We start from the raw sequence: 26,701 nt of genomic DNA, 5'->3' as shown, positions 1-26,701 counted from the left end.
ATATCCCCAAGTCACAGTGACTGCTCACCTATGCTCTAATTCACCACCTTATTTAGATTAAAAGGCAATCACTTTCAAACTGGATGAAAATGGGGGTTTACTGAAAAAAAATAAGGTTTATTACACAAAATAAACATTTAAAAAAATTATCCTGCAAACAACTTCTACAAAGCGGAGATGTAGACAAAACAATATGGTGGATGATGTAGAAACAACAGATGATATCAGTAGGTGAGCTGATATGGTTGGATCAACTTTTCTCCTGCCAATATCCAAAATTTGCTACCATCAAATAAGTTCATCATTTGAAACTGGGTCTGCTTCAGATCTCTGTGAGCGGTGTAGAACTGGCTAAAACTGCAGGACTCAGTTAATTGTGAGGACATCACTCTGGATTTCGTGGCTCAGCTGGGTCTGTAAATCACTCAGTTTCTTTTTCAGCACTGCCAGAGCAGACATGACGATGGTCTCCGGTCGCAGTGAGCCACATGTCTCCACGTTGTAATAGAACCTGCAAGTTTGTGCCACAACACAAATTAACACTGACGTCTTTACCATCTTTCCTACTGATCATTATTCACCATCTTTTGTCATCATATACTGCTTTAACACCATCAAAACCTGTATCACACAGTCATCATCATTGGAATACGACAGTTGACACTGAAGGACACAAATGCTCAATAACAGACATGTAATTCAATACATTGTTACTGACTGGTAAAGAACCATTTAGACTCCAATTAACTGATACTCGCCTCTCAGGTTTGCCATTGGGGTCAAAGGGTGCTTGCACCTCATCTTCCTCAATCTCTGAGTATTCACTCTTTGGCCTGAGACAGAAAAACTCTGGGTCAATTCACAGTAACTCTCCACCTCACCAAATACGGTCATGGGTCTCCATTAAGAACATTAAAATGTAACCCACCATTCCTCTGGCCGTGGATAAACAGTGTGCCTCAGTGCATTGTCTGGGTCATACTCAAAGGACACCCCTGCTGTAGGGTTCCACTTGGCATGCTCCTTGCCAAAACCTTTTTTGGCATAAGCTCTGAGACGCAGCTCCTGACCCTTCCTAAGCTTCACCAGCAAAATGTCTGACGAGAGGAAGGAAGCAGAGCCAAGATGAGGAAGAGGGTAGAATGATAATGCGAGAGCGACAATGAATGTAAGAGACCAAATATTTATAATAAAATACTTTAATAGAAAACCATTGGAAAGAGCAGCCTACCATCCTGTTCAACATAGTCATTGGGATCATTGTCTCGACTCTTGGAGGTCACCTAAAGATCACATAAGATAAGTCAACTCGTTTCCGAACAAAATAATAAGGGGAGGAAAATCTGTATGTGAATTACTGTTGAACGGAAGCGCACTCACAGGAATGACTCGAGGGTGGTTGGACAGCAGGTCTCGTGAGGTCACATGGCGGGTCTGGTCCTCTGTGCAGCGAACGTCCAGTGTCAGTTCAACAGAGCATTCTGGGCAGAAATCATCACATGTACAGTCCTGCGGTAGACGGGAATAGAGGTGAAAAGACTTGTGGTGGTTTTATCTTCAAGTGAGCATGGCTGGTAACATAACTTTCAGCCATTGTCTGGTCTTCATCAGGTGTCCAAATGCTTACTCTGGAGTACTGCATCTTGTCCACAACATCATCACTGGTAAGTGGGATAAGACCTGAAAATGTGACCATAGACTAAGTGAGTTAGTGATCAGTACAATATTGGTAGAAGGAGGAGAAAACAAGGGAGAAAAAAAACGTAGAACCGTATAATACATTAACTACATACCCACTCTGTGAGCAATAAACTCGTCGTGGATCACAGAAGAATTTGCATCAATTTGAATCCAATCAATAGCTGAAATTAAACAAGGACATGAACACTTCCAAAAATATTCATCATTGTGGGGACTGGGGAGGACATGACTAACAAATGTCTACACGTTCATGAGATTATAACATGCACGGGTTATGCTGTATCTTACCTAGTCTGATTAATCAGGCTGTAATACACAATTAATTGGTATATACACAGCCTGACACAAATGCCTGCAAAATCATCTAAAATGTTCTTTACAAGCCAGAATGATGAATAAAATTACATTTAAAAACTTACTCTACCGGTTGTCTGTGCTGTTAGTCTTTCAGCTGCCCATAATTTGAGATAAAATATCCACAGGAAAGTATTGTTTACCCAATTTTTTAGAGAGACGGTAATATGCCTCTCTAAAAAGTTGAGTAAACAATATTTTCCTGTGGATACTTTGTCTCAAATTTTGAGAAGAGCAATTGCAGACCGCAATTAGGGGCATTTGTGATATGAAGTTACACCCATTGATGCTCGCCATTGGTCTGTGGACATGTCTTTCGCTTCAGGGACATCAGTTGTTGACTGTAGCAATGTAGCTAAGCCTAACCCCAACCTTTTTCCTAACCTCATTCTCCTAAGCCTGCCACGCCAGTAATTATCACACAGTAATTATCCTAACCAGCCACGTTAATGATCCTAATCTCAATTCAAATTGTATTTATCACATGCGCCGAATACAACAGGTGTAGACCTTACCGTGAAATGCTTACAAGCCCTTAACCAACAAATATTTACTAAATAAAATAAAAAGATTACAAATAAAATAACAACGAGGCTATATACAGGGGGTACCGGTACCGAGTCAATGTGCAGGGGTACAGGTTAGTTGAGGTCATATGTACATGTACACTACCTTTCAAACGTTTTAGAACACCTACTCATTCAAGGGTTTTTATTTTTTCTACATTGCCAGTTTCATCATAGCGCTTGATGGTTTTTGCGACTGCACTTGAAGAGACTTTCAAAGTTCTTGCAAGGTTCCGTATTGACTGACCTTCATGTCTTAAACGGTTCTTGATATAATATGGACTTGGTCTTTTACCAAATAGGGCTATCTTCTGTATACCCCCCCTACCTTGTCACAACACAACTGATTGGCTCAAAACGCATTAAGGAACGAAATTCCACAAATTCATTTAACAAGGCACACCTGTTAATTGAAATGCATTCCAGGTGATTACCTAATGAAGCCGGTTGAGAGAATGCCATGTGTTATTTCATAGCCGAGCAGTTGCCATACCAGGCGGTCATGCAACCAGTCAGGATGCTCTCGATACAGCTGTAAAACTTTGAGGATCTGAGGACCCATGCCAAATCTTTTCAGTGTCCTGAGGGGGAATAGGCGTTGTTGCGCTCTCTTCACGAATGTCTTGGTGTGTTTGGACCATGATGATCGTTTTCCTGTAGTTCACAATCATCTCCTTTGTCTTGATCACGTTGAGAGGTTGTTGTCCTGGCGCCACATGCTCGGAGTACACGTCCTGGTAATCCGCCTGGCCTTGTGAATGGTGACCTGGCGAGCGTGATCACACAGTCATCCGGAACAGCTGGTGCTCTCATGCATGCTTCAGTGTTGCTTGCTTCGAAGCGCACATAGTAATTTAGCTCATCTGGTAGGCTTGTGTCACTGTGCGGCTGGGCTTCCCTTTGTAGTCCGTAATAGTTTGCAAGCCCTGCCACAGCCGACGAGCATCGGAGCCTGTGTAGTAGGATTCAATCTTAGTCCTGTATTTACGCTTTGCCTGTTTGATGGTTTGTCTGAGGGCATAGCGGGACTTCTTATAAGTTTTTAGGTTAGAGTCCCGCTCCTTGAAAGCGGCAGCTCTAGCCTTTACTTCAGTGCAGATGTTGCCTGTAATCTATGGCTTCTGGTTGGGGTATGTACGTACGGTCACAATGTCATTGATGTGTTTTGATGAAGCCGGTGTCTGATGTGGTATACCCCTCAATGCCATCGGATGAGTCCCGGAACATATTCCAGTCTGTGCTAGCAAAATAGTCCTGTAGCTGAGCATCTGCGCCATCTGGCCACTTCCGTATTGAGCGAGTAACTTGTACTCCCTGCTTTAGTTTTTGCTTGTTTGCAGGAATCAGGAGGATAGACCAGATTAGCCAAATGGAAGGGGAGAGCGAGCTTTGTACACGTCTCTGTGTGTGGAGTAAACGGGGTCTAGAGTTTTTGCTCCCTCTGGTTGCACATGTAACATGCTGGTCGAAATTAGGTCAAACGGATTTGTTTCCCTGCATTAAAGTCCCCGGCCACTAGGAATGCCGCCTCTGGATGAGCATTTTCTTGTTTGCTTATGGCTTTATACAGCTCATTGACTGTGGTCTTAGTGCCAGCATCTGTGTTGGTAAATAGTCAGCTACGAAAAATAGATAAACTCTTGGTAAATAGTGTTATCTACAGCTTATCATGAGATACTCTACCTCAGGTGAGCAAAACCTCGAGACTTCCTTAATATTTAATTTCGCACACCAGCTGTTTGAGAAATAGACAGCGAAGCTGTTCTTTTTTTGCAATTGCACAGAAAAACCAGCCAACTGTATATTATCCATGTCTTTGTTCAGCTATAACTCAGTGAAACATAAGATATTCGTTTTTAAAATCTGCCACGGTACTTATCCTAACCTATGTAAACAAATAATGTGTCGAGAAAGCAGTATCATAACACCGGAATTGACCAATGGCAGACACAAATTGGCGTTACCTGATAAAGTAACGTTCACATCAAGAAACGCCTCGAATTGCGGTTTGCAATTACACCATACTGCAAATTTCGAGCAGCTGAAGGACACATCGTTTAAATGTAATTTTGTATAAACATTCTGTCTTGTAAGGACAATTTTATTTACACGATTTAGCAGGTATTCGTTTCAGGCTGTATATACACTAGTACCAATTATGTGTACAGCCTGATTTAATCAGACTCTTACCTATTGTTGCAACCTCTGACATAAAGACACGTCGGATGGAATTCGCAACCCTGTATAAATAAGACATGTGGAAGAATGAATGTGATACTTTAGACAATAGCAGTCTCTTGTAATAAGAATATGATCTAGCAGCAAGCCCTCCATGTCGTCGAGCACCACGACCCCAGATAAGAGCCAGGAGAGTCGATGGTTTAAGCCCCGCTGCGCCATCCTTGCAAGCCAACTAACTTTAGCTAGTAAGTCACACGTCTGTTTCCATTGCTACTTATTAATTCACGTACAACGATTAAAACATTTACAGCTGTGGTTATCAAGTTTATCGCAGGCGCGCTAACATTGGCTACCCTATCGCAAGCAAGCTAACAACTTTTTGATAATCAGTTGAATGATTACTCACGACAGGTCGGTGTTCTCAATGACAAATTTTACATTCTCATCCGTCAGTTCTGTGATCTTCACTATTGGCTGGTTAGCATACGGCATGGTTAACGTATAAGAAAAGCAATTTACATAAAAGTTTACACGTCTTGTCGGTCTAAAACAACGCCACCGGGAAGGCCTCAAATTGCTTACCGCTTATTGGCCAAAATAAATCAATAAAGTCTGATTGGTCAGTCTTGGGGGGCGGGTTCTTTTTAACATCCGGGTCACACCCCCGTGACGTCTGGAAATATGTTCTAAAAAAAATAAAATAATTACACCAAGATAAAATCCATGCAGTGCTAACTCATTGTAGGAACTCCTAGGGATAGGTGTTAATACACAGGATATATCTAATATAGATCTGTTTCTTAGTTGACACATTCCGATTATCCTTATCCTAAATCAATTTGGGTGAAAAAAAAGAAGAAAATTGTTCTGTTGTAATTAATCTGTCATTTATTTAGGAACTCTCAATGGAGCCAAACAAAAATGTTTCAAATACAATCACATTTTTGTGTCCTTTATACAAAAGGGATAGGAGTGGGCGTGAGGGAAAACCGTTTTAAACACAAACTCCTGACTGCCAGAGATCAGAGGGGATGGTGGAACAGAAATAGCCATCTTGTTTCACCATCTCTGGTTAATTCCGGTTAGATTTTTCAGCTGAAAAATAGAGAAATCTCCAGTCACTACTAAACACACAAAATACAATTGGAACTAAACAAATAAAGTGCCTGGTATTATCATTAAAACAATGCAGAATTTTGGAGAAAAAAATCCACCTAAGGTTACAAGCAATGAGGCTGTGCGTGTTCAAGACACAGATACAACATATCTTCACAATGCCTAGAGAAGCGTTTAAGCTGTCAATGTTATAATAATCCTTTTCTGTGCATCTCAAACATGCATATTCTCTCTAGCATCCTCACCGTAACAGCAGCTCCCATAAGCCCCTGCACCACTGCTTCTCCTGTAGATGCCGCCTACAGGACACAATAGCAAAAGAGATGTCAAATACACGTATTGAGTTCCCTTAATATAGGTTGCATACTAGTGAGGTCTTTCTAATGATTTATACATTTTACATTTCATTACTGGTGACCATTTACCTATACCACTGTTCAAAAGTTTGGGGTCACTTAGAAATGATTGTTTTTGAAAGAAAAGCACTTTTTGCCCATTTAAAATAACATCAAATTGATCAGAAATACAGTGCAGACATGGTTAATGTTGTAAATGACTATTGTAGCTGGAAACGGCAGATTTATTTTTAATAGAATATCTACATAGGCGTACAGAGACCCATTATCAGCAACCATCACTCCTGTGTAACAATGGCACGTTGTTAGCTAATCCAAGTTTATCATTTTAAAAGGCTAATTGATCATTAGAAAGGCTTTCTAATGATCATTTAGCCTTTTAAAATAACTTGGGTTAGCTAACACAACGTGCCATTGGAACGAAATTTCAGCCGTTTCCAGATTCAATAGTCATTTACAACATTAAATGTCTACACTGTATTTCTGATCAATTTGATGTAAATTTAATGGACAAAAAATGTACTTTTCTTTCAAAAACAAGAACATTTATAAGTGACCCCAAACTTTGAACGGTAGTGTATATTAAGAGACTATACACAGACTGAGGAAATGGTACCTGTTTGGCGGCGTCGGCCATGTTGACAATATCCTGGATGCGGTTGTCAAGGAAGTTCCAGGTGTCCTGAAAGTCTTCTGAGGAGTCCTGTACCATCACCAGCTCTGTGGTGTTATAGATCCCTGTCAGTACAGCTCGTTTTGTATACCAGTTCAACTGAGATGGGAACAGAGGGTAAACTGAAAAAATTGGATTTTGATAAACAGACACAGCATAGTGGTTGTTGACAGACTACACTAAAACCTTCATCATGATGGAAATATAAGTATTTGGATTAGACAAATGTCAGTAGCACACACATGTAAAATAGGGATATTATAAAGCATAGGAGATGGATTAAAGGAGTAAACTGTGCTAAGAGGGAGAGGTGGTGAGTAGTAACCTTTGCAGAGGCAGGCCAGATAGTATGAGGTGATGATGAAAGGGGGTGAGGAAGACATGGGGAAAGGGGTACTTAGGCTAAGGGGATCGACTCACATCTGTGGAGCGGTCTCCAGCATAGTACCAGATATCATCCACCAGGGTGGAGAGGTGCTTCAGACTGTTTGGTATGTTGTGTGGCAGAAACAGAATACTCAAAGCCTGGAGAAAGGGAGATGTACTTTAATCAGCAGAAAAAACAGATGTTACAGAGTGTAATATATATTTTTAATATAATTGGGAGAGACTAAGAATGTGGATGGCAGTGATACATTTCTTCTAAGTAAGCTGTATGGCACATTTGTGCACAGCTCATAATGGCTGGAACTGAGAAAATGGAATTGCATCAAACACATGGAAACCATTTGTTTGATACCACTCCAACTATTCCGCTCCAACCACTACCACAAGCCAGTTCTCCCCAACTAAGGTGCCACCAACCTCCTGTGGTGTACAGGTGTAATAAATGGTTGCCTCTATTAGTGTGTCAAGAAGACGTTACAAGATTAGGCTACCTTATATCAAGGAGAAGCTTGAACTGGTTCAAGGTGAGGGGATTAACTGTCAGTTGTCAAGGTCTAGGGCACATAGGGCCCAATTATTATCCTGTGTTGTGTGCAAGATACCTGTGGCCAATTATTTATGTATGGGGTCAACATCCTCAATCTGGTTTCCACTGCATCCCTAAGAAACTCAGCAGTTTTCTTTGGTCTGCAAGAAATTCTGCGGTTAACACATGCTCACATACAGTGGGGCAAAAAAGTATTTAGTCAGCCACCAATTGTGCAAGTTCTCCCACTTAAAAAGATGAGAGGCCTGTAATTTTCATCATAGGTACACTTCAACTATGACAGACAAAATGAGAAAAAAAATCCAGAAAATCACATTGTAGGATTTTTAATTAATTTATTTGCAAATTATGGTGGAAAATAAGTATTTGGTCAATAACAAAAGTTTCTCAATACTTTGTTATATACCCTTTGTTGGCAATGACAGAGGTCAAACGTTTTCTGTAAGTCTTCACAAGGTTTTCACACACTGTTGCTGGTATTTTGGCCCATTCCTCCATGCAGATCTCCTCTAGAGCAGTGATGTTTTGGGGCTGTTGCTGGGCAACACGGACTTTCAACTCCCTCCAAAGATTTTCTATGGGGTTGAGATCTGGAGACTGGCTAGGCCACTCCAGGACCTTGAAATGCTTCTTACGAAGCCACTCCTTCGTTGCCCGGGCGGTGTGTTTGGGATCATTGTCATGCTGAAAGACCCAGCCACGTTTCATCTTCAATGTCCTTGCTGATGGTAGGCTTTGTTACTTTGGTCCCAGCTCTCTGCAGGTCATTCACTAGGTCCCCCCGTGTGGTTCTGGGATTTTTGCTCACCGTTCTTGTGATCATTTTGACCCTACGGGGTGAGATCTTGCGTGGAGCCCCAGATCGAGGGAGATTATCAGTGGTCTTGTATGTCTTCCATTTCCTAATAATTGCTCCCACAGTTGATTTCTTCAAACCAAGCTGCTTACCTATTGCAGATTCAGTCTTCCCAGCCTGGTGCAGGTCTACAATTTTGTTTCTGGTGTCCTTTGACAGCTCTTTGGTCTTGGCCATAGTGGAGTTTGGAGTGTGACTGTTTGAGGTTGTGGACAGGTGTCTTTTATACTGATAACAAGTTCAAACAGGTGCCATTAATACAGGTAACGAGTGGAGGACAGAGGAGCCTCTTAAAGAAGAAGTTACAGGTCTGTGAGAGCCAGAAATCTTGCTTGTTTGTAGGTGACCAAATACTTATTTTCCACCATAATTTGCAAATTAATTAATTAAAAATCCTACAATGTGATTTTCTGGATTTTTTCTGTCATAGTTGAAGTGTACCTATGATGAAAATTACAGGCCTCTCTCATCTTTTTAAGTGGGAGAACTTGCACAATTGGTGGCTGACTAAATTATTTTTTGCCCCACTGTACATACCAATAACATACATGTTTAAATCCTAACTGCAATATCATTCTTCCACCTGCTAATTTTAGCGTGAGGGAACTTACTCTGCCTGACCAAGTTGGACCTGATTGTGATGCTCTGCCAGTTGCTCTGTTAGCTGGGTATTGGACTGAGCGATGAAGTGCAGGACCAGTTCCCCTGCCCCATTCTGGAACATTCCACTGGAGGCTGCTGAGAGACCCAGGGTCTGCTCAGAGGAAAACAGTAATAGGAAAGCAACAATTATATTTAGTCACATTACCTTAACCTCTCCATCCACACAACTACAGTGAATCCAACTTCCCTAAACTCACTAACCTCAGCTCCTGCTGAAATGGCTTCAACAGTCCAACCATGTAGTGGGACAAAGTCCAGCGCAGCGTTAAGGATGCGCGCTTGTAGTTGCTCCTCTGTTTCATAGTCTTCTCCTTTTTCTCCACTCTGGTCTACATAACTGCACCATCAAATCAAAGTTTATTTGTCACGTGTGCTGAATACAACAGGTGTAGTAGACCTTACAGTGAAATGCTTACTTACAGGCTCTAACCAATAGTGCAAAAAAGGTATTAGGTGAACAATAGGTAAGTAAAGAAATAAAAACAGTAAAAAGACAGTGAAAAATAACAGTAGCGAGGCTATATACAGTAGCGAAGCTACATACAGACACCGGTTAGTCAGGCTGATTGAGGTAGTATGTACATGTAGATATGGTTAAAGTGACTATGCATATGATGGACAGAGAGTAGCAGTAGCGTAAAAGAGGGGTTGGTGGGTGGTGGGACACAATGCAGATAGCCCGGTTAGCCAATGTGCGGGAGCACTGGTTGGTCGGGCCAATTGAGGTAGTATGTACATGGATGTATAATTAAAGTGACTATGCATATATGATAAACAGAGTAGCAGCAGCGTAAAAGGGACACAATGTAAATAGTCCGGGTAGCCATTTGATTAGCTGTTCAGGAGTCTTATGGCTTGGGGGTAAAAACTGTTGAGAAGCCTTTTTGTCCTAGACTTGGCACTCCGTTACCGCTTGCCATGCGATAGTAGAGAGAACAGTCTATGACTGGGGTGGCTGGGGTCTTTGACAATTTTTAGGGCCTTCCTCTGACACCGCCTGGTGTAGAGGTCCTGGATGGCAGGTAGCTTAGCCCCAGTGATGTACTGGGCCGGACGCACTACCCTCTGTAGTGCATTGCGGTCGGAGGCCGAGCAATTGCCGTACCAGGCAGTGATGCAACCAGTCAGGATGCTCTCGATGTTGCAGCTGTAGAATCTTTTGAGGATCTCAGGACCCATGCCAAATCTTTTTAGTTTCCTGAGGGGGAATAGGCTTTGTCGTGCCCTCTTCACGATCATCTTGGTGTGTTTGGACCAATCTAGTTTGTTGGTGATGTGGACACCAAGGAACTTGAAGCTCTCAACCTGCTCCACTACAGCCCCGTCAATGAGAATGGGGATGTGCTCGGTCCTCCTTTTCCTGTAGTCCACAATCATCTCCTTATTCTTGGTTACATTGAGGGATAGGTTGTTATTCTGGCACCACCCGGCCAGGTCTCTGATCTCCCTATAGGCTGTCTCGTCGTTGTCGGTGACGTTGTTGTCGTTGTTGTGTCGTCTGCAAACTTAATGATGGTGTTGGAGTCGTGCCTGGCCATGCAGTCGTGGGTGAACAGGGAGTACAGGAGGGGACTGAGCACGCACCCCTGGAGGGCTCCAGTGTTGAGGATTAGCATGGCAGATGTGTTGCTACCTACCCTCACAACCTGGGGCGGCCCATCAGGAAGTGCAGGATCCAGATGCAGAGGGAGGTGTTTAGTCCCAGGATCCTTAGCTTAGTGATGAGCTTTGAGGGCACAATGGTGTTGAATGCTGAGCTGTAGTCAATGAATAGCATTCTCACATAGGTGTTCCTTTTGTCCAGGTGGGAAAGGGCAGTGTGGAGTGCAATAGAGATTGCATCATCTGTGGATCTATTTGGGCAGTATGCAAATTGGAGTGGGTCTAGGGTTTCTGGGATAATGGTGTTGATGTGAGCCATGATCAGCCTTACAAAGCACTTCATGGCTACGGACGTGAGTGCTACGGGTCTGTAGTCATTTAAGCAGGTTGTCTTTGTGTTCTTGGGCACAGGGACTATGGTGGTATTACAGACTCAATCAGGGACATGTTGAAAATGTCAGTGAAGACACCTGCCAGTTAGTCAGCACATGCCCGGAGCACACGTCCTGGTAATCCGTCTGACCCCGCAGCCTTGTGTATGTTGACCTGTTTAAAGGTCTTACTCACGTCGGCTATGGAGAGCGTGATCACACAGTCGTCCGGAACAGCTGATGCTCTCATGCATGCCTCAGTGTTGCTTGCCTCGAAGCGAGCATAGAAGTGATTTAGTTTGTCTGGTAGGCTTGTGTCACTGGGCAGCTCTCGGCTGTGCTTCCCTCTGTAATAGTTTGCAAGCCCTGCCACACAAGACGAGCGTCGGAGCTGGTGTAGTATGATTCAGTCTTAGCCCTGTATTGACGCTTTGCCTGTTTGATGGTTCGTCGCAGGGCATAGCAGGATTTCTTGTAAGCTTCCGGGTTAGAGTCCCGCACCTTGAAAGCGGCAGCTCTACCCTTTAGCTCAGTGCAGATGTTGCCTGTAATCCATGGCTTCTGGTTGGGGTTTGTACGTACAGTCACTGTGGGGACGACGTCCTTGATGCACTTATTGATAAAGCCAGTGACTGATGTTGTGTACTCCTCAATGTCATCGGAAGAATACTGGAACATGTTCCAGTCTGTGATAGCAAAACAGTCCTGTAGTTTAGCATCTGCTTCATCTGACCACTTTTTTTATAGACCGAGTCACTGGTGCTTCCTGCTTTAATTTTTGCTTGTAAGCAGGAATCAGGAGGATAGAGTTGTAGTCGGATTTACCAAATGGAGGGCGAGGGAGAGCTTTGTACGCGTCTCTGTGTGTGGAGTACAGGTGGTCTAGAATTTTTTTCCCTCTGGTTGCACATTTAACATGTTGATAGAAATTTGGTAGAACCGATTTAAGTTTCCCTGCATTAAAGTCTCCGGCCACTAGGAGCACCGCCTCTGGGTGAGTGGTTTCCTGTTTGCTTATTTCCTTATACAGCTGACTGAGTGCGGTCTTAGTGCCAGCATCTGTCTGTGGTGGTAAATAAAAAACCACGAGGAGTATAGCTGAAAACTCTCTAGGCAGGTAGTGTGGCCTGCAATTTATCACAATATACTCTACTTCAGGCGAGCAAAATCTAGAGACTTCCTTAGATTTCATGCACTGCTGTTTACAAATATGCACAGACCCCCCCCCTCATCTTACCGGTGTGTGCTGTTCTATCTTGCCGGTGCAGCGTATATCCCGCTAGCTGAATATCCATGTCGTCATTCAGCCACAATTCCGTGAAACATAGGATATCACAGTTTTTGATGTCCCGTTGGTAGGATATTCGTGATCGTACCTCGTCTCATTTATTGTCCAATGATTGTACGTTGGCGAGTAATATTGACGGTAACGGCAGCTTTCCCACTCGCCTCCTGCGGGTCCTCACGAGGCATCCCGCTCTGTGTCCTCTATACCGGCGTCTCCTCCTCTTGCAAATAACGGGGATGTTGGCCCTGTCTGGTGTTTGGAGAATGTCCTGTGCTTCCTGCTTGTTGAAGAAAAAAATCTTAGTCTAATCCGAGGTGAGTGATCGCTGTTCTGATATCCAGAAGCTCTTTCTTGCCGTAAGATACGGTTGCAGAAACATTATGTACAAAATAAGTTACAAATAACGTGAAAAAAACCAGAGAGAACACAGCATAGACGGTTGGCATACACACGTCAGAAGTAACTTAAGAACAAAATGACAATGTTGTTCCAGTTGCAATGTAATCTCTCGCGGACAGATGCACGTAACAAATAGTAGCATCTGTCAATTGGAACTTTGTTCTGGTACTCACGATTTTCCAGGTGTGGCCAATAGACTGGCTGAGAGTTACGGTTTAGACGGGTGGAGATTTCACTAATCTCGTTAGTACATTTTCTAACATGTCTCCCCCCAGAACTTATTCGAGCATCTGACACACTAAAGATGTTAGTTCTGGGTGTCCAAGATTAGCAGCAATGCCACAATGTGTTATGGTAATGTTATGCATTGGTAAGGTGTGTAAGTGTCAGTTTGCAGTATCATCCTAACCTGATGTTGGGCTGGGGAGCCTCCTCAGCAGCAGCTTCCTGCGTTGATGTGGCTGTGTCATGTTCAGATGGGTGAGCTTGATAATGCTCGTGGAAGGTTGTAGTCGGGGATGCGGTGGAGGATGGAGGGACTGGGATGGACTTGTCCTTGTCCTCCTGAAGCCGAAGTTCAGCACAGTGCAAGCCTCGTCTCAGGCCATTACACTGGGGACTGGATGTTTTTGGAACTACCACTAGAATAAATAATCAGAGAAAGATGCTGTAATTATGTTCATACTGAAACTTTGCATCCTGTGTCCTGAGCACATGTATTAGCCTAACTTATACTGAACAAAAATATAAATGCAACAATTTCAAATATTTTACAGAGTTAGTTCATATAAGTCCGTTTAAGTAAATAAATAAATTAGGCCCTAATTTATGGATTTCACATGACTGGGAATACAGATAACTTCAAAAAAAGGTAGGGGCGTGGATCAGAAAACCAGTCAGTATCTGGTGTGACCACCATTTCCCTCTAGAAGCGTGACATCTCCTTCGCATAGAGTTGATCAGGCTGTTGTCCCACTCCTTTTCAATGGCTGTGCAAAGTTGCTGGATACTGTTGGGAACACGCTGTCGTACACGTCAATCCAGAGCATCCCAAACATGCTCATTGGGTGACATGTCTGGTGCGTATGCAGGCCATGGAAGAACTGGGACATTTTCAGCTTCTAGGAATTGTGTACAGATCCTTGCGACATGGGGCTGTGCATTATCATGCTGAAAGCGGCAGATGAATGGCACGACAATGGGCCTCATGATCTCGTCGCGGTATCATTCAAATTGCCATCGATAAAATACAATTGTGTTTGTTGTCTGTAACATATGCTTGCCCATACCATAACCCCACTGCCACCATCGGGCACTCTGTTCACAACGTTGACATCAGCAAACCGCTCGCCTACACAAAACCATACATGTGGTCTGCGGTTGGACGTACTGCCAAATTCTCTAAAACAATTTTGGACGTGCCTCATTGTAGAGAAATTAATATTAAATTCTGGCAACAGCTCTGGTGGACATTCCTGCTGTCAAGCATGCCAATTGCACCCTCCCTCAATTTTAGACATCTGTGGCATTGTGTTGTGACAACTGCATGAGTGGCATTTGAATGGCCTTTTGTCCCCAGCACAAGGTGCACCTGTGTAATAATCATGCCATTTAATCAGCTTCTTATTTACAATGATGGCCTACCCCGGGCCAAACCCTAACAACGCTGGGCCAAATGTGCGCCACCCTATGGGACTCCCAATCGCGGCCGGTTGTGATACAGCCTGGAATCGAACCAGGGTCTGTAGTGACGCCTCTAGCACTGAGAAGCAGTGCCTTAGCCTGCTTGGCAAAGGAGAAATGCTCAATAACAGGGACGTAAACAAATCCGTGCACAACATTTTAGAGAAAAGCTTTTTGTGCGAAATAAAATGTCTGGGATATTTTATTTCAGCTCGTGAAACGTGGGACCAACACTTTATATTTTTTGTTCAGTATAGTTGCCAAATAATGGGTGGGGGAGTCCCTATGTAGCTAGGTAGTTTGTGAAAACACAAGCAGGCTGACTGGACTCGCCAACCTCTCACAATTTAAGGGGTCAATTATTGCATGTTAACGTTGCAATGAAGAGCTAAAATACTTGCAGTTGTGATAACTAAGTTAAATGTTTTCTTGCGCTGAGATGTAGCTTGCCAACATTATGTAACCTAATTCTGTCCTTCATTATCACCTTCTCCGATAAGTATGTTCCCATTGGTTGGCTAGCTAGCTAGTTAGCAAGCTCTCTTGCGATTTAGACCTAAATCAATCTACACGATTACCAGAAACAAATTCCTGAGCTAATGTCTAGACTAAGACCAACTAGCAAGTCTTGGCTCACCGCTGCCAAGACATCGAAGGGCTCTTCCAACTCGAAGTCCTTGTAGCAGCGCCGCCATATCTAGCTGCTAACTGTTTTTGTAGATATCGGAGGCGTCATTTTTACGCGCCTCTCTTTTAGCAGCACGTAAGTCGAATATTTCCCAGTTGTTTTGAACGAGGCAATTGTTTTGACCGGAGAGGTAAGTTAGTAAGCAGGTGATCTAACTTTGACCGAAACCCTTTTGCCCTATTTAATGTTCAGAATTCTCAAAGTGAAAGCGGAATTACTACACGTTTTGTTGAGTTTGCATAGATTTTGATTTGAACGTTTTAGCTTATACTAGCTAGCGTTAATGTACTTCTATGTCACGCCGTTACTAGCTGGGTGGTTGTCACAAAACAATTACACGAGGCGATAAGACCAATATAATTTATAGAACACAAGTTGGTTACATATGCTTGATGGTGTCTGTTTGACTGGTAGTAGCGTCGTTTGCCAGAAACGTTTTTGGTTTCTAGTCGGTTCTAGAATATTACACATTCCATGTGTGTTTATTATGAGGTTGGGCTCTAGCCCTGAACTACAGAGACACTAACATTAATCCTGATGTATGTGTAACTGATGCAAGGTGCTGGCTGTAACTAGTCCTGAAAATGTGAAATCCTAACATAAATCAGTAAAGCATTGTGTATTATTTCTGTTTAGCAATCATTCAGGTCATGTGACTGCTGCTATCAGGGTGGTTTAGTCAAATGTCATCTATTATATTGACAAGATAGTCGAGTGACCGCTCTAACAATGGAAATGCATGTCCTCAAAGATGGAAGGCGAGATCAGTGATGTGGCAGATACGCGTGTGAATAACAGGCGCACAACTCCAATATAAAGTTGCCGAAATGCCACACGCGTCAACTTATATCACTGCATTCGTAACAACCTAGCCATTACGAAGCATATTTTCGATCAAATAAGCCCCACGTAGCAAATTAGCAATACATGTTTTAATTGACCTGCATAAAAAAAAGACTAAAGGGAAAGGGGGGTACCTAGTCAGCTGTACAACTGAATGCGTTGAACTGAAATGTGTCTTCCGCATTTAACCCAACCCGTCTGAATCGGAGGTGCGCGGGGCTGCCTTAAATCGACATCCACGTCTTCGGCGCCCTGAGAACAGTGTACAAGGACAGCTTTTGGATTCAGTAAACCCTATTGCTTCGTGTCTAACCCTGGTCTAGTAAAACTCCTGTCTCCCTGCTGTGTTATCAGCAGGATGTCCACCCACTCAGATAAGTCAAGTCTGATAGGAGAAGCTGTCCTGTGGTGGTTTCTTTAGTCGATTTTAAATTACATTGAATGAATTGATTGCTGCTTTGCAGGAGGACATGGCAGACCTTTGTGTGAAGGCAGGAGATAAGGTGCTTTTGGTGTGGAGCCAGCCTTCGTCCCCAACAACCCTGAAGGAGCTGGCAGAGAGTCTAGGGGCCATGGTTGGCACCGATGGCCGAGTGTTCCTGGAGAATAATGAAAGACTTATAATGTGTAAGTTTATTATCTATGCGTATTCACCTGTAATTTGTTTATTTTGATTTAACTAGGCAAGTCAGTTAAGAACAAATTATTATTTACAATGACTGCCTACACCGGCCAAACTCGGATGATGCTTGACCAATTGTGCTCGGACCTATGGGACTCTCAATCACGGCCGGTTGTGATACAGTCTGGATTCGAACCAGGTTGTCTGTAGTGACGCCTCTAGCACTGAGATGCAGTGCCTTAGACCGCTGCGCCACTCAGGAGCCCATAACTCCACCCCTACTTACATGTACACTTCACCTCTACCTACATGTACAGATGACCTGGACTAACCTGTACCCCCGCACATTGACTCGTTACCCCCTGTATATAGCCTCGTTAATGTTGTTTTATTCTGTTACTTTTTATAATTTTTTACTTTAGTTTATTTGGTAAATATTTTCTTAACTCTTCTTGAACTGCTTGTAAGTAAGCATTTCTCGGTAAGGTCTACACATGTTGTATTCGGCACATGTGACAAATAAAGTTTGATTTGAAGTGACACTCATTCACCTGAGGATCTGTTACAACACTTGGCCTATGCTTGTTCTTAAACCCATGCATTGACATGTGGGTCGTTCCACCTCAAAAAGCACAAGAAAGAGGATTTTGACACCCACCATCTCAGATTGTTTTACGAATTCGTTTCTGTAGTTAGAAACAGATAATATGAGCTTTCCTGCAACATTATTTTGTTGAAATATAATCTATAAGAAATTAAGCTACTTGATTGCACCCAAATTGCCAATCTTTTAATTATAGGATTCCTGTCATGTTCAATAAATATATTAAATAACATCTGATTTGGACCCCCCCAGAAAATGTAACAATGAGTAAGACATGAGGATTACAAAGATATGGTCAAAAGCCACCCACGGACCCCCCCACACCCCACGCCAATCACATCCCACGCCAATACACCCCACTCCAATCCCACCCCAACAACCAGTATCCAGTATCAGTTCTCTATGTCTAACAAGTAGTATGGAGCTGCAGCTCTGAGTATTGTTTTTTCGTGTTATGTAATGTATTCCCAGTGAATTTGGTGATGTTTTTCCCTCCCTGTCGTTAGGTTTATGTCCCATCCTACATCCTGATATTACTAGGTTCTGACCACTAGATGATGCTGTTCTGTATTATTTTTTTGTTGGTATGACAGCAATCCATGCTTTCAAAAGCTACCTTTTTAGCATTTGTGGCACAAATCCAATGCAAGTTAGTAGCTAGGTTTCCAACCAATTTAGCGACAGATTTCCATGCAAATATTTTAGAATCCGCATAAAGAAAATATGCGCATTTTCCCAGCAGTGGTGTATCCACCAAACGGACTTGTTGTTAAAAATCAGTGTGTGACGACGTAAGGCTACATGTACCGAATAAAAATCAAAAGTTCAAATGTGTTTCCAAAACTCTCCCGATTTAGTTTTTATCACAAACTGTTGCGTTAAATAGCAAATGTGTCTACTACTCTGGTCTTGGCACGTGCGCTCTAGGCATCATTTTGCAGATAACTTACTGTAGGGTATTCTACATGATGAGATTATTATTTTGTCAAATGGCAGTCAAGCATCAATTATCATGTCATCAGAATAAGACCCTCAATATGTATTTGAAAGGAGCTTCAAGATCACCATGTACTTTCACCATCGTGAAGTTCATCTATTTCATCTGTAGCCTAATAAACTGCATGGTTTCCCGAATTGTAGTGGGAGGACCACACAACATATCATCGCGTAAATCCAAGTTTACTTCAATATGATGGTTATTATATAAATATTTGCCCATAAAAGCGCTTCCACCGCCATTCTCGCATAATTCATTTAACCGACACAAAAAGATCCCACCAGGTCGAACGAACAAATTCTGTTGGCATTTAAACAATTGTACCTAAACGTCCTGTTTCCATCACAGCTGTCATGATTAAAAAAAAAAATACGGTATGACTTTAATCGCATAAAAACTGTGGATGGAAACATGGTTAATGGTACCTAATATTAGCAGTTTCACGCTTCATGTCCAAATCATCCTAAAGTATCTTACAACATATTTTATAACTAACTCGATAGCAAAAATGCTATTATAGGTAACTTTGACTTGCATTGGATTTGTGCCACAAATGCAAAAAAGTTGGAGTTTGGCGAAGTAAACAAAACCAAAGCATGGGTTGCTGTCATAACTTGTCCATAAACTGCTTACAGGGTAAGGAAACCGATATGTAATTTTCCCTTTAACATTGAGCGGGGGGTTTAAAAAAAAATATTTAAGAAATTACCTACTAGCAGGAACAGCACCATCTAGTGGTCAGAATATCAGGATGTAGGATAGGACATAACCCTAACGGCTCCGTACTACATACAGTACCTGTCAGACATAGAGAACTGATACGGTATACTCGTTGTTGGGGTGGGTTTGGCGTGGGGGGTCCGAGCTGGTGGGTGTCATGGGAGTGAACAACCCATGTCTGATATGTCTAGCTATATATACTTGTTATAAGGGCATCGGATTGTACAATTTTATGAACTACTTGCTCTTTTCTCTCCTTTCCTCAGCTTCACATGCAGCATCAAGCTACGACTGGGTCCTCTCAAGTGTACTCTCTGACAGCTTTTCTGTCCACACCTCAGAGACACTAGCAGAGATGGCCAGAGTGATCAAACCTGATGGAAAACTAGTGCTTGAAGAACCTGTTACAGGTAAGAAGGTGGAGAGTGCAAAGTGTTTGAGTGTCCTGGTCATGATTGAGGACACATAGTAAAGGACTCAGATTCTTGACACCTGTCCTTGTTCTTAGGAACTGATCACCAAAAAGTGAGGACTGCTGAGAAGCTTATATTAGCCTTGAAGTTGTCTGGCCTGGTGTCAGTGACTGAGGTGAGTAAACCAGCACTGGAATGTCATAGATTCACTCCTCCAGGCACTGTGTACTCTACTAATTTTTGCTTTACCAACATTGACAGGTCAGTAAAGAACCCCTGACCCCAGAGGTTGTGTCTGCCCTGAAGACATTCACAGGCTTCCAGGGTAACACTCTATGCAGGGTGCGCATGTCTGCTTCTAAACCCAACTTTGAAGTGGGCTCTTCAAGCCAGCTTTCCTTTGGGAAAAAGACCTCAAAACCAGGTATGTGGAGTTCTCCTTCCTTCTGTTAACATTTCATACAATTCCTCCTGGCCCTGGTCTCCTTTGAAAATGTAATTGATTTTGTTTCAGTAGACAAACCTGTACTTGACCCCAATGCTGCGAAGGCGTGGACCCTGTCAGCCAATGACATGGATGATGATGATGTGGTGAGTGATTGATTTGTGTATTTAAAAAATATATATTTCTCTGATGGTGATTCTCAATATGCCCCTCCCTCGTCTTTTCTTCTCAGGACCTGGTAGATTCAGATACGCTGTTGGATGCAGATGACTTTAAGAAGCCAGACGCAGCCTCCCTCAAAGCGCCCTCCTGTGGTGACGGGACCACAAAGAAAAAGAAGGCTTGCAAGAACTGGTAAGAAACACCCATCCTCTTTCTTTGGTTACAGAAAAGAGGGCTCACCCATACACCAACAAGTTAGCTGGCATCATCACCAAGAGACAAGTGATAAAGTTCAACTGATTATTGAATATCTCTAGTGCAAATATGGTGATAATCACACATGGTTGCTTGTATCATAACTATTCTCTTGTAAATGTCCCCCACAATGAAATTGGGGAGGCGACTGTGGATCTGTCTCCAGATTGAAAATGCTAACTTTGAAAGGTCACACCCCTCACCCTGTTTGACCGTAAGTCATGAAATTCAGTACATAGGGCCCTCCCCGCAAGGAACACATTTGCCTCAGGGATCCATAAGGTCAGATTTTCCACAATTTTACATTTTGTGGGAAAAAACGATACTCTGCTGGCACCAAATGAGTGGTATATGGAATCTATGGACAACGGTCTCTCAATGTAATATTTTCCTGAATAGTACCTGGCCACTATTGACCAATAAACATGGGTGTGTTCTGGCACGAATGCATATAAATCAGTCAAGGATATTCATATTGTAACACAATTTTGGTGAAAACACTCAACGCTATAACAAGCCATGAACATGTTTATCTGTTTGACTCAGTGCTGAAATATGAGTCTAGCAAACCCACGCATTATCCAACACAACTGGCCTGAATGATGCTTCTTGCCATAGAGATCCGTCATTTACAAAATGACACTTAGCCCAAGGGGTCGCTGCATCATTTGTGGGGGACAGCATGCTTACTGTTGCCTTGTTTGTCATTACTCCTATGTAGCTCTTGTGGTCTTGCTGAGGAGTTGGAACAGGAGAGCAAGGGTTCCAAGACAATCAGCCAGCCCAAGTCCGCCTGTGGAAGTGTGAGTGTCACTCTTTGCCCATATGCAACCACCATGGCTCTGTCAACACCAGCATCTTTGTGAAGCCAGTTTAATTGTTGACCTGTATTTCAGTGTTACCTGGGTGATGCCTTCCGATGTGCCAGCTGTCCGTACATTGGGATGCCTGCCTTCAAACCTGGGGAGAAGATTGTACTAGCCAACACAGGGCTAAATGATGCCTAGGAACAACCACAATATATACTTTCTGGAATATCGCATTATTTACATTCCTTACATCATTCTAACCTCCCACCCCCTGGAGTCCATGGCCAATGCCAGGTTCTCACCGAGATGGTCAGAATGGCCCTTCTACAAGAGCAAAAAGCAGGTAGAGTTTGAAGTAAATGTATTGGGAGTAGCGAAACATTACTGAATCGATCCAGGTTACAGGCTTATTTGACCATGTGAAAACTGTTCCTGGACATATCATACAATGAAGATTTCACAGGGCACTCACCATATTTCAACGTACAGGTGTCCATAATAAATGTCAGTTCAATTAACCATCTATTGTTTTCTACAAAAAGTGTTAGTCTATTTTCAGGATTTCCCATTTAATAAGTAATTTACAGATTCAATGACAATTTTTCAATCATGACCTGTTTATATATTCACTTTCACACTTAAAAGCACAAGAATACAGTATAAAACAAACACCATCCATCAGTATTTGGTTTTACTAGAGTAATTTGGGGCTGTATTTGCAATGTCTGTCCTCTTTATAGAAGCCAACCCAGAGATGTCCAGTTTCATGTGTACCACTACAGATCACTGTGAGGCAACTGTGAAGTCCATTTTGATATCCCCAATGCTGGGTTCAAAGGTGAAACTATAAGACACTGAGGCCCTTCCATCCCCTGAGCTCTCCCATGGGGACCTGAAGAAGTACACGCCTTGTTTCCGATGGAGACTCCATTCACAGGCACCCTACAGGGGAACAAGAGGGGTTAATTTACTATTCAACTGTATAGAACCATTTTGGATCAGTGAATTTATTTAACCTTTATCAGGGATTCATACTGAATTACAGAAAAATACAAATTGCAATACATTAGTAGTATTGAATGAGTGATGTTAGTACCTCTTCACTGACTGGTCTTGTCAGGCCCATGCTAACTTTGATGTCATCATTCAGTTGGTACTCCATCCACAGGGCCACACCATGGCAACGTCCCCTCCTGTACAGAAACACAAATGGTGTTAGGGACCATTTGGAATGCTGTTATTTGAGATTGTTCTCTGGCTAGGAGATAATGACAATTTACTTACCGGTATGAGAAAGAGAGAAAAAATTCTGAGCCCATACCTCGTAAATGGTAGTGATCCCTGACATCTGATTGGCTGTTCAGGAACACACTGTAGGAAGTCAAAGGTCATGACAGCTCTGGGCTGGGTCAGGGCCCGACACGGGTACTCCCATAGAGGCTGTGGCTCGGCCTCATGGGACTCACGGAAATCCAGAGACTGCTGCGTGGGGAGCGTTAAAAAGGTGCACTGCTGTGAGAAAGCTAATGAATAGACTAGAGCAGTGCCCATTGCTATCTTTGATCACATTGATAAAGTGTATTTTTCTCCAAATGAAATTATGTCCATTCACTTAACGGTAGTTTAAGTACATATTGAAAGAGGTGGATTCTAACCTGAACCATCTCATCCATAGGTCCAACATCAAAGCCTTCACATGTACCACAAGGAGCTCTTATCCTCCACAGATCCTGAGTGAATGAGAGAGGCACACAAGTTCAAAAGTTTACTTTTCATTTTACTACAGATACCAATATCTCTTACCTGAAACTCCACAGCGACCATGCACAGAATGGCAGAGCAAGGCAAGATGGTGGCATTGGGTGTCAGCAGACGGACCAGGGCAGTACGACAGTACCAGAAGTACAGGGAGTGCCAGGGCAGAAGACTGGTGCTGAAGTAGGGCTCACCTATCAACACTGATATCTAGGGGACACATGAATCAAATAGAAAGCAGTAGAAAAGAGTAACAACTTTTACAAGTGTAAAATAGTTTTTGTAAAGACACTGTTCAGGGGATTCTAATACTGTATATCATATACAGATCACCCCCAAACAGTGTTACTGTTAATACCTGTTCCCCCGCCAGGTCAGTACTGGACAGCTGGTCAGGACGAATCCCCAGAATCTGAACTCCTCCTCTCATGGAGTTGGCATTCAGCACCTACAGCGATATACACATTTTAGCAACCCTGTGGTCATTGACTTTTACAAATAGATCTGAACGAAGTAAAAGCTTTTGTTATGGGGACTCACTTGTTCAATGACCTGCTTCAACATTCCAGAGTTTTCCAAACTGAACACCTGGATGGATACAGACAAACCTTAGTGTGGCCTTGTTGGAATAATTTCAAATACCAAATAGGTGAGTAAACATATACAAGTAAGAGCATGACAAAGTCAAAATTGTAATACCTTCTTAGCTCCAAGCATGTGAGCGAAGATGGGTAACAGACTCCCATCACTGACCCCTACGCACACGCTGTCTGGTTTTACAACCTAAAATTGACAAACACCCATATTCATTATTTGTATCGAATAGTAGCTTCACCATATCCATTATGGCAAAGCTGCACACACCCTGCTCTATACCTGACCCTCAAACCTCATCACTCACACTGCGTAGAGCTCTGACGTAGCTCTGTGTGCGCTGGCGGTCATTGAGCTCCCCGAAGCGTGTGCGTGTCCACACCAGGTGAGCCTGACAGACGCAACATGGCCGACAAGGTGGTGCCTCACTCAATGTGCCCTGTTGACTGAGAGGACACATATTAAACAATCACACACAGCTCTGATTAAACAACCTTTACCTCACCCTTCATTGTTTGTGCAACATTAGGTAACTACAGACAGTTTTGTACATCTAAGTAGTCTAGAGTGTGTGTGTATAGGAGTTAGTTACCCATCTGGCTGTAGGCTGTACCACAGGCTGTAGTCGTCATGGGAGACAGTAAGGCTGAGTTCCTCTCCCTCTGCCACCCTCCTCTCCACAGGAAGGAAGTAGACACTCTGCATCCAGTGATCCCGCCACTAAAAAGACAAACACACAAACATTACTTCCTCAAACTGTATCACACATGTACATCCATGACATACCCACTGCACTTACAGGAGCAGACTGAGGGTCTGGGTAGGTCCAGCTGGGAGCCATGGAACACACGATGGAGCCGCTGGGGTCCATGTCCATGTCCCACCAGGAGAGGACCACCTGAGCCCGGCCACTGGACTGAGCTAGGAAGCTGGAGGAGTGGGACTGAGGAGCACTGCTCACTGGCTTACTGAAGTCCACACTGAGAGGGAGAGAAGAAGAGAGAGAGAAAGGCATAAATGACCACTGAATGGAGAATATTCATTGGGAATATATGAATAATACATGTTTGTTCAACAATGTGCATCTCACCTGAACATGGTGCAGAGAGGCCCTAGTGGTGTGAAGCGGTTAGGGGGCACCTGGCTGAGCTGGATGTCACAGACCGAGTGGGCTCCAGCACAGTGGCTTACAGCGGGAGGAGGCAGCAGTTTGCGACCATCCACCTCCATGGGTTGTAACTGTGCCCAACTCCACAACTGCTCTGACTCCACTAGCTGGGCATACACTGTGGCACGGTGGGGCACAGCCTCACAGCCCTCCTACAGGAGAAATACACATCGGCTTCACACGTCTGATTATTTCTCACAACACACGTGCACGCAAGCACACACAGACACACCTACCTGGACCAGTTTGAGATGAGCGTGTTCATAGCTGGGTAAGGCTCCCTCTCCAATTAGTTCAGTGTCAAACAGCTCTGTGATGAGGATGTTGGCTCGAGTCTGCATGTCTCCATCTGGAGTGAAAACACATGTAGCAATCTTATGATAACATACAGTTGAGGTTAAAAAGTTTCCCTGCACAGTTAAAGAAAAGTGCTTCAAAGTGGATGTAACTGCACTGTATGAGGCATATTTCAGAAATATTTCAGGTCACAGTTCAATACATGGGTTATTGTTAAGATGATTCAAAAACAAACTTTGCACTTGCCGTCAAACTTGGAGTTAGTCACACACAGGTGTTACTGATGCTGCAGCACAGGCAATTTGAAAAGTAATTTTTGAATCAGCACAACTGTACATCACATGACTGTGTGTATGATACGTGTGACTTACCTAGTCCAACTGTCACTTCTGTAGAGTGTTTATTGATGATCTTGATCTTGTCTGAGAAGCCATTTTTCTTCACTATTCGGAAAGCAGCGTCTGCCATGGGCTTGAAAACCTATTGGAGACAAACAAACCACAATTAAATGGTGTTTCAAAATCAATTCTTCATTAGAACACCTTTTCCTGTATTCCATTTCCACTATCCTGTCATTGATGGTGAATTCTAAATGCTATTTGATTGATTTGCCAATGGTGTGTGGGTTTCAAACTCATGCTCACCTCTACAGCATAGCAGTAGTCAGCCCCAGCTGTGACAGCCATCATGGACAGTAGTCCTGTTCCAGTGCCAATGTCCAGAACGATGACTTTCTCACCCCGTGCCTTCACTCTGCTCACAGCAGCCCTGATGCCCTGGTAGTACTTCTCATTCTGGAGGGCAGACAGAGGTTTAGATACTTCAGTGGTTCCCAACCAGGGGTACTAGGCCTACTGGTAAAATGCACATGAGGGGTACTTCAGGGGTACCCCCCGGGCAGAGAACCACAGAAACATACAGGAAAAGTACAAACTATATGCTGTAAGTGTTATTTCCTGTCAAAGGAAGCATGGACACACACTCACCCTATCGTGATCGTGCAGCATATCAGCATAGCAGGACCTGAGAAACAAACCGGTGATCATAATTTGATCAGATACGGACGTGGGAACACTGCCTAAACGCCCCGGACGCTAAATCGAGCTCACCTCATGGTTAATAAAGTGATTTGACAGAAAATAGTGCTTTGTATAGCTAGTGCAATAAATTAATATTAAATGATATACAAACGAAATGTTGCATTGGCGGAATCTTTTAATGGAATAGAAGTGGTTGGCTTGCTAGCATAACGTTAACTACCTGGCAATCTCTTGATGGTAGTCATACTCCTCACTCTCCTCGACCCAATCCAACGCGCCTGTGGCCGGGTTGGCACGTCCGCAGAAAGTCTTCATTACGGTAGCTATATATCGATTCCGATGCCGCGTTTTTGATTCAATATAATATATTGTATTCCAGAATAATACCGTTTTTACACTAATCCCTACCAAATTGGATTATGGCAGCATTGCTTTAACGGGGGCAGACATGTTTTCTCCCCCGGAATGTCAATTGGGGTGTATTCACTCCGTGAATTCTGTTGGAAAACGTTTCTCAAACAGAACGAAATGGGCGGAAACTACCTG

General features: G+C 43.2%; 4 protein-coding genes across 9 annotated transcripts; 1 reads left to right on the top strand and 3 right to left on the bottom strand.

Annotated features, from left to right (window-relative positions):
* Positions 1 to 96: 96 nt before the first annotated feature.
* polr2c (RNA polymerase II subunit C) lies at positions 97 to 5,394 on the bottom strand. Of its 2 annotated transcripts, XM_039001115.1 has the most exons (9): positions 5,209 to 5,394; positions 4,812 to 4,861; positions 1,794 to 1,862; positions 1,628 to 1,680; positions 1,381 to 1,509; positions 1,232 to 1,283; positions 929 to 1,097; positions 759 to 833; positions 97 to 511 (listed from the first exon to the last, which is right to left on the bottom strand). In XM_039001115.1, exons 1-9 carry the CDS (start codon positions 5,292 to 5,294, stop codon positions 367 to 369), a joined length of 828 nt encoding a protein of 275 aa, XP_038857043.1. In that variant the 5' UTR covers positions 5,295 to 5,394; the 3' UTR covers positions 97 to 366. The 2 variants fall into 2 exon arrangements, with proteins under 2 accessions (XP_038857043.1, XP_038857044.1); XM_039001116.1 differs by lacking the exon at positions 1,794 to 1,862.
* On the top strand, positions 4,201 to 22,367 carry ciapin1 (cytokine induced apoptosis inhibitor 1). 4 transcript variants are annotated; one of them, XM_039001112.1, is made up of 9 exons: positions 4,201 to 4,309; positions 16,739 to 16,901; positions 19,484 to 19,627; positions 19,726 to 19,805; positions 19,892 to 20,054; positions 20,145 to 20,221; positions 20,308 to 20,429; positions 21,214 to 21,295; positions 21,389 to 22,367. In XM_039001112.1, exons 2-9 carry the CDS (start codon positions 16,745 to 16,747, stop codon positions 21,497 to 21,499), a joined length of 936 nt encoding a protein of 311 aa, XP_038857040.1. In that variant the 5' UTR covers positions 4,201 to 4,309; positions 16,739 to 16,744; the 3' UTR covers positions 21,500 to 22,367. The 4 variants fall into 4 exon arrangements, with proteins under 4 accessions (XP_038857040.1, XP_038857042.1, XP_038857041.1 ...); XM_039001114.1 differs by lacking the exon at positions 4,201 to 4,309 and adding an exon at positions 15,260 to 15,561 and having other exon boundaries at positions 20,148 to 20,221; XM_039001113.1 differs by lacking the exon at positions 4,201 to 4,309 and adding an exon at positions 15,262 to 15,506.
* Positions 5,671 to 15,838, bottom strand: coq9 (coenzyme Q9 homolog (S. cerevisiae)). The gene is made up of 9 exons (XM_039001110.1): positions 15,381 to 15,838; positions 13,470 to 13,701; positions 9,602 to 9,737; positions 9,349 to 9,491; positions 7,937 to 8,021; positions 7,368 to 7,472; positions 6,891 to 7,046; positions 6,164 to 6,217; positions 5,671 to 5,897 (listed from the first exon to the last, which is right to left on the bottom strand). The coding sequence occupies exons 1-9, from the start codon at positions 15,436 to 15,438 to the stop codon at positions 5,862 to 5,864; spliced, it is 1,005 nt and encodes a 334-aa protein (XP_038857038.1). The 5' UTR covers positions 15,439 to 15,838; the 3' UTR covers positions 5,671 to 5,861.
* Positions 21,443 to 26,650, bottom strand: prmt7 (protein arginine methyltransferase 7). Of its 2 annotated transcripts, none has more exons than XM_039001109.1 (17): positions 26,376 to 26,650; positions 26,102 to 26,138; positions 25,760 to 25,909; positions 25,487 to 25,595; positions 25,055 to 25,167; positions 24,741 to 24,970; positions 24,450 to 24,630; positions 24,243 to 24,370; positions 23,958 to 24,096; positions 23,756 to 23,839; positions 23,597 to 23,644; positions 23,415 to 23,504; positions 23,105 to 23,266; positions 22,957 to 23,031; positions 22,623 to 22,780; positions 22,398 to 22,494; positions 21,443 to 22,243 (listed from the first exon to the last, which is right to left on the bottom strand). In XM_039001109.1, the coding sequence occupies exons 1-17, from the start codon at positions 26,468 to 26,470 to the stop codon at positions 22,085 to 22,087; spliced, it is 2,055 nt and encodes a 684-aa protein (XP_038857037.1). In that variant the 5' UTR covers positions 26,471 to 26,650; the 3' UTR covers positions 21,443 to 22,084. The 2 variants fall into 2 exon arrangements, with proteins under 2 accessions (XP_038857037.1, XP_038857036.1); XM_039001108.1 differs by having other exon boundaries at positions 22,623 to 22,783; positions 26,376 to 26,649.
* Positions 26,651 to 26,701: the final 51 nt, after the last annotated feature.

This window comes from Salvelinus namaycush, chromosome 9 (genome assembly GCF_016432855.1).
Source record: "Salvelinus namaycush isolate Seneca chromosome 9, SaNama_1.0, whole genome shotgun sequence".
Lineage (NCBI taxonomy): Eukaryota > Metazoa > Chordata > Actinopteri > Salmoniformes > Salmonidae > Salvelinus > Salvelinus namaycush.
Note: the sequence above shows the minus strand (reverse complement) of the source record. Positions and strands in the feature narration are given on the sequence as shown.

What these genes read in the sequence shown, in the direction of transcription:
- ciapin1 (XM_039001112.1), top strand. Translation starts at nt 16,745, where the DNA reads ATGGCAGACCTTTGTGTGAAGGCAGGAGATAAGGTGCTTTTGGTGTGG. An exon ending in GCCTGGTGTCAGTGACTGAG is followed by an intron (nt 19,806 to 19,891) that starts GTGAGTAAACCA and finishes CAACATTGACAG; the next exon opens with GTCAGTAAAGAACCCCTGAC. An exon ending in GAAAAAGACCTCAAAACCAG is followed by an intron (nt 20,055 to 20,144) that starts GTATGTGGAGTT and finishes ATTTTGTTTCAG; the next exon opens with TAGACAAACCTGTACTTGAC.
- polr2c (XM_039001115.1), bottom strand. Translation starts at nt 5,294, where the DNA reads ATGCCGTATGCTAACCAGCCAATAGTGAAGATCACAGAACTGACGGAT. An exon ending in GTCAGAGGTTGCAACAATAG is followed by an intron (nt 1,863 to 4,811) that starts GTAAGAGTCTGA and finishes GTTTAATTTCAG; the next exon opens with CTATTGATTGGATTCAAATT. An exon ending in GTTTATTGCTCACAGAGTGG is followed by an intron (nt 1,681 to 1,793) that starts GTATGTAGTTAA and finishes TCACATTTTCAG; the next exon opens with GTCTTATCCCACTTACCAGT.
- coq9 (XM_039001110.1), bottom strand. Translation starts at nt 15,438, where the DNA reads ATGGCGGCGCTGCTACAAGGACTTCGAGTTGGAAGAGCCCTTCGATGT. An exon ending in CTGGAGACCGCTCCACAGAT is followed by an intron (nt 7,047 to 7,367) that starts GTGAGTCGATCC and finishes TTCCCATCTCAG; the next exon opens with TTGAACTGGTATACAAAACG. An exon ending in TTATGGGAGCTGCTGTTACG is followed by an intron (nt 5,898 to 6,163) that starts GTGAGGATGCTA and finishes TCTATTTTTCAG; the next exon opens with CTGAAAAATCTAACCGGAAT.
- prmt7 (XM_039001108.1), bottom strand. Translation starts at nt 26,470, where the DNA reads ATGAAGACTTTCTGCGGACGTGCCAACCCGGCCACAGGCGCGTTGGAT. An exon ending in GGATCACTACCATTTACGAG is followed by an intron (nt 22,495 to 22,622) that starts GTATGGGCTCAG and finishes GTTTCTGTACAG; the next exon opens with GAGGGGACGTTGCCATGGTG. An exon ending in CAAGACCAGTCAGTGAAGAG is followed by an intron (nt 22,244 to 22,397) that starts GTACTAACATCA and finishes GTTCCCCTGTAG; the next exon opens with GGTGCCTGTGAATGGAGTCT.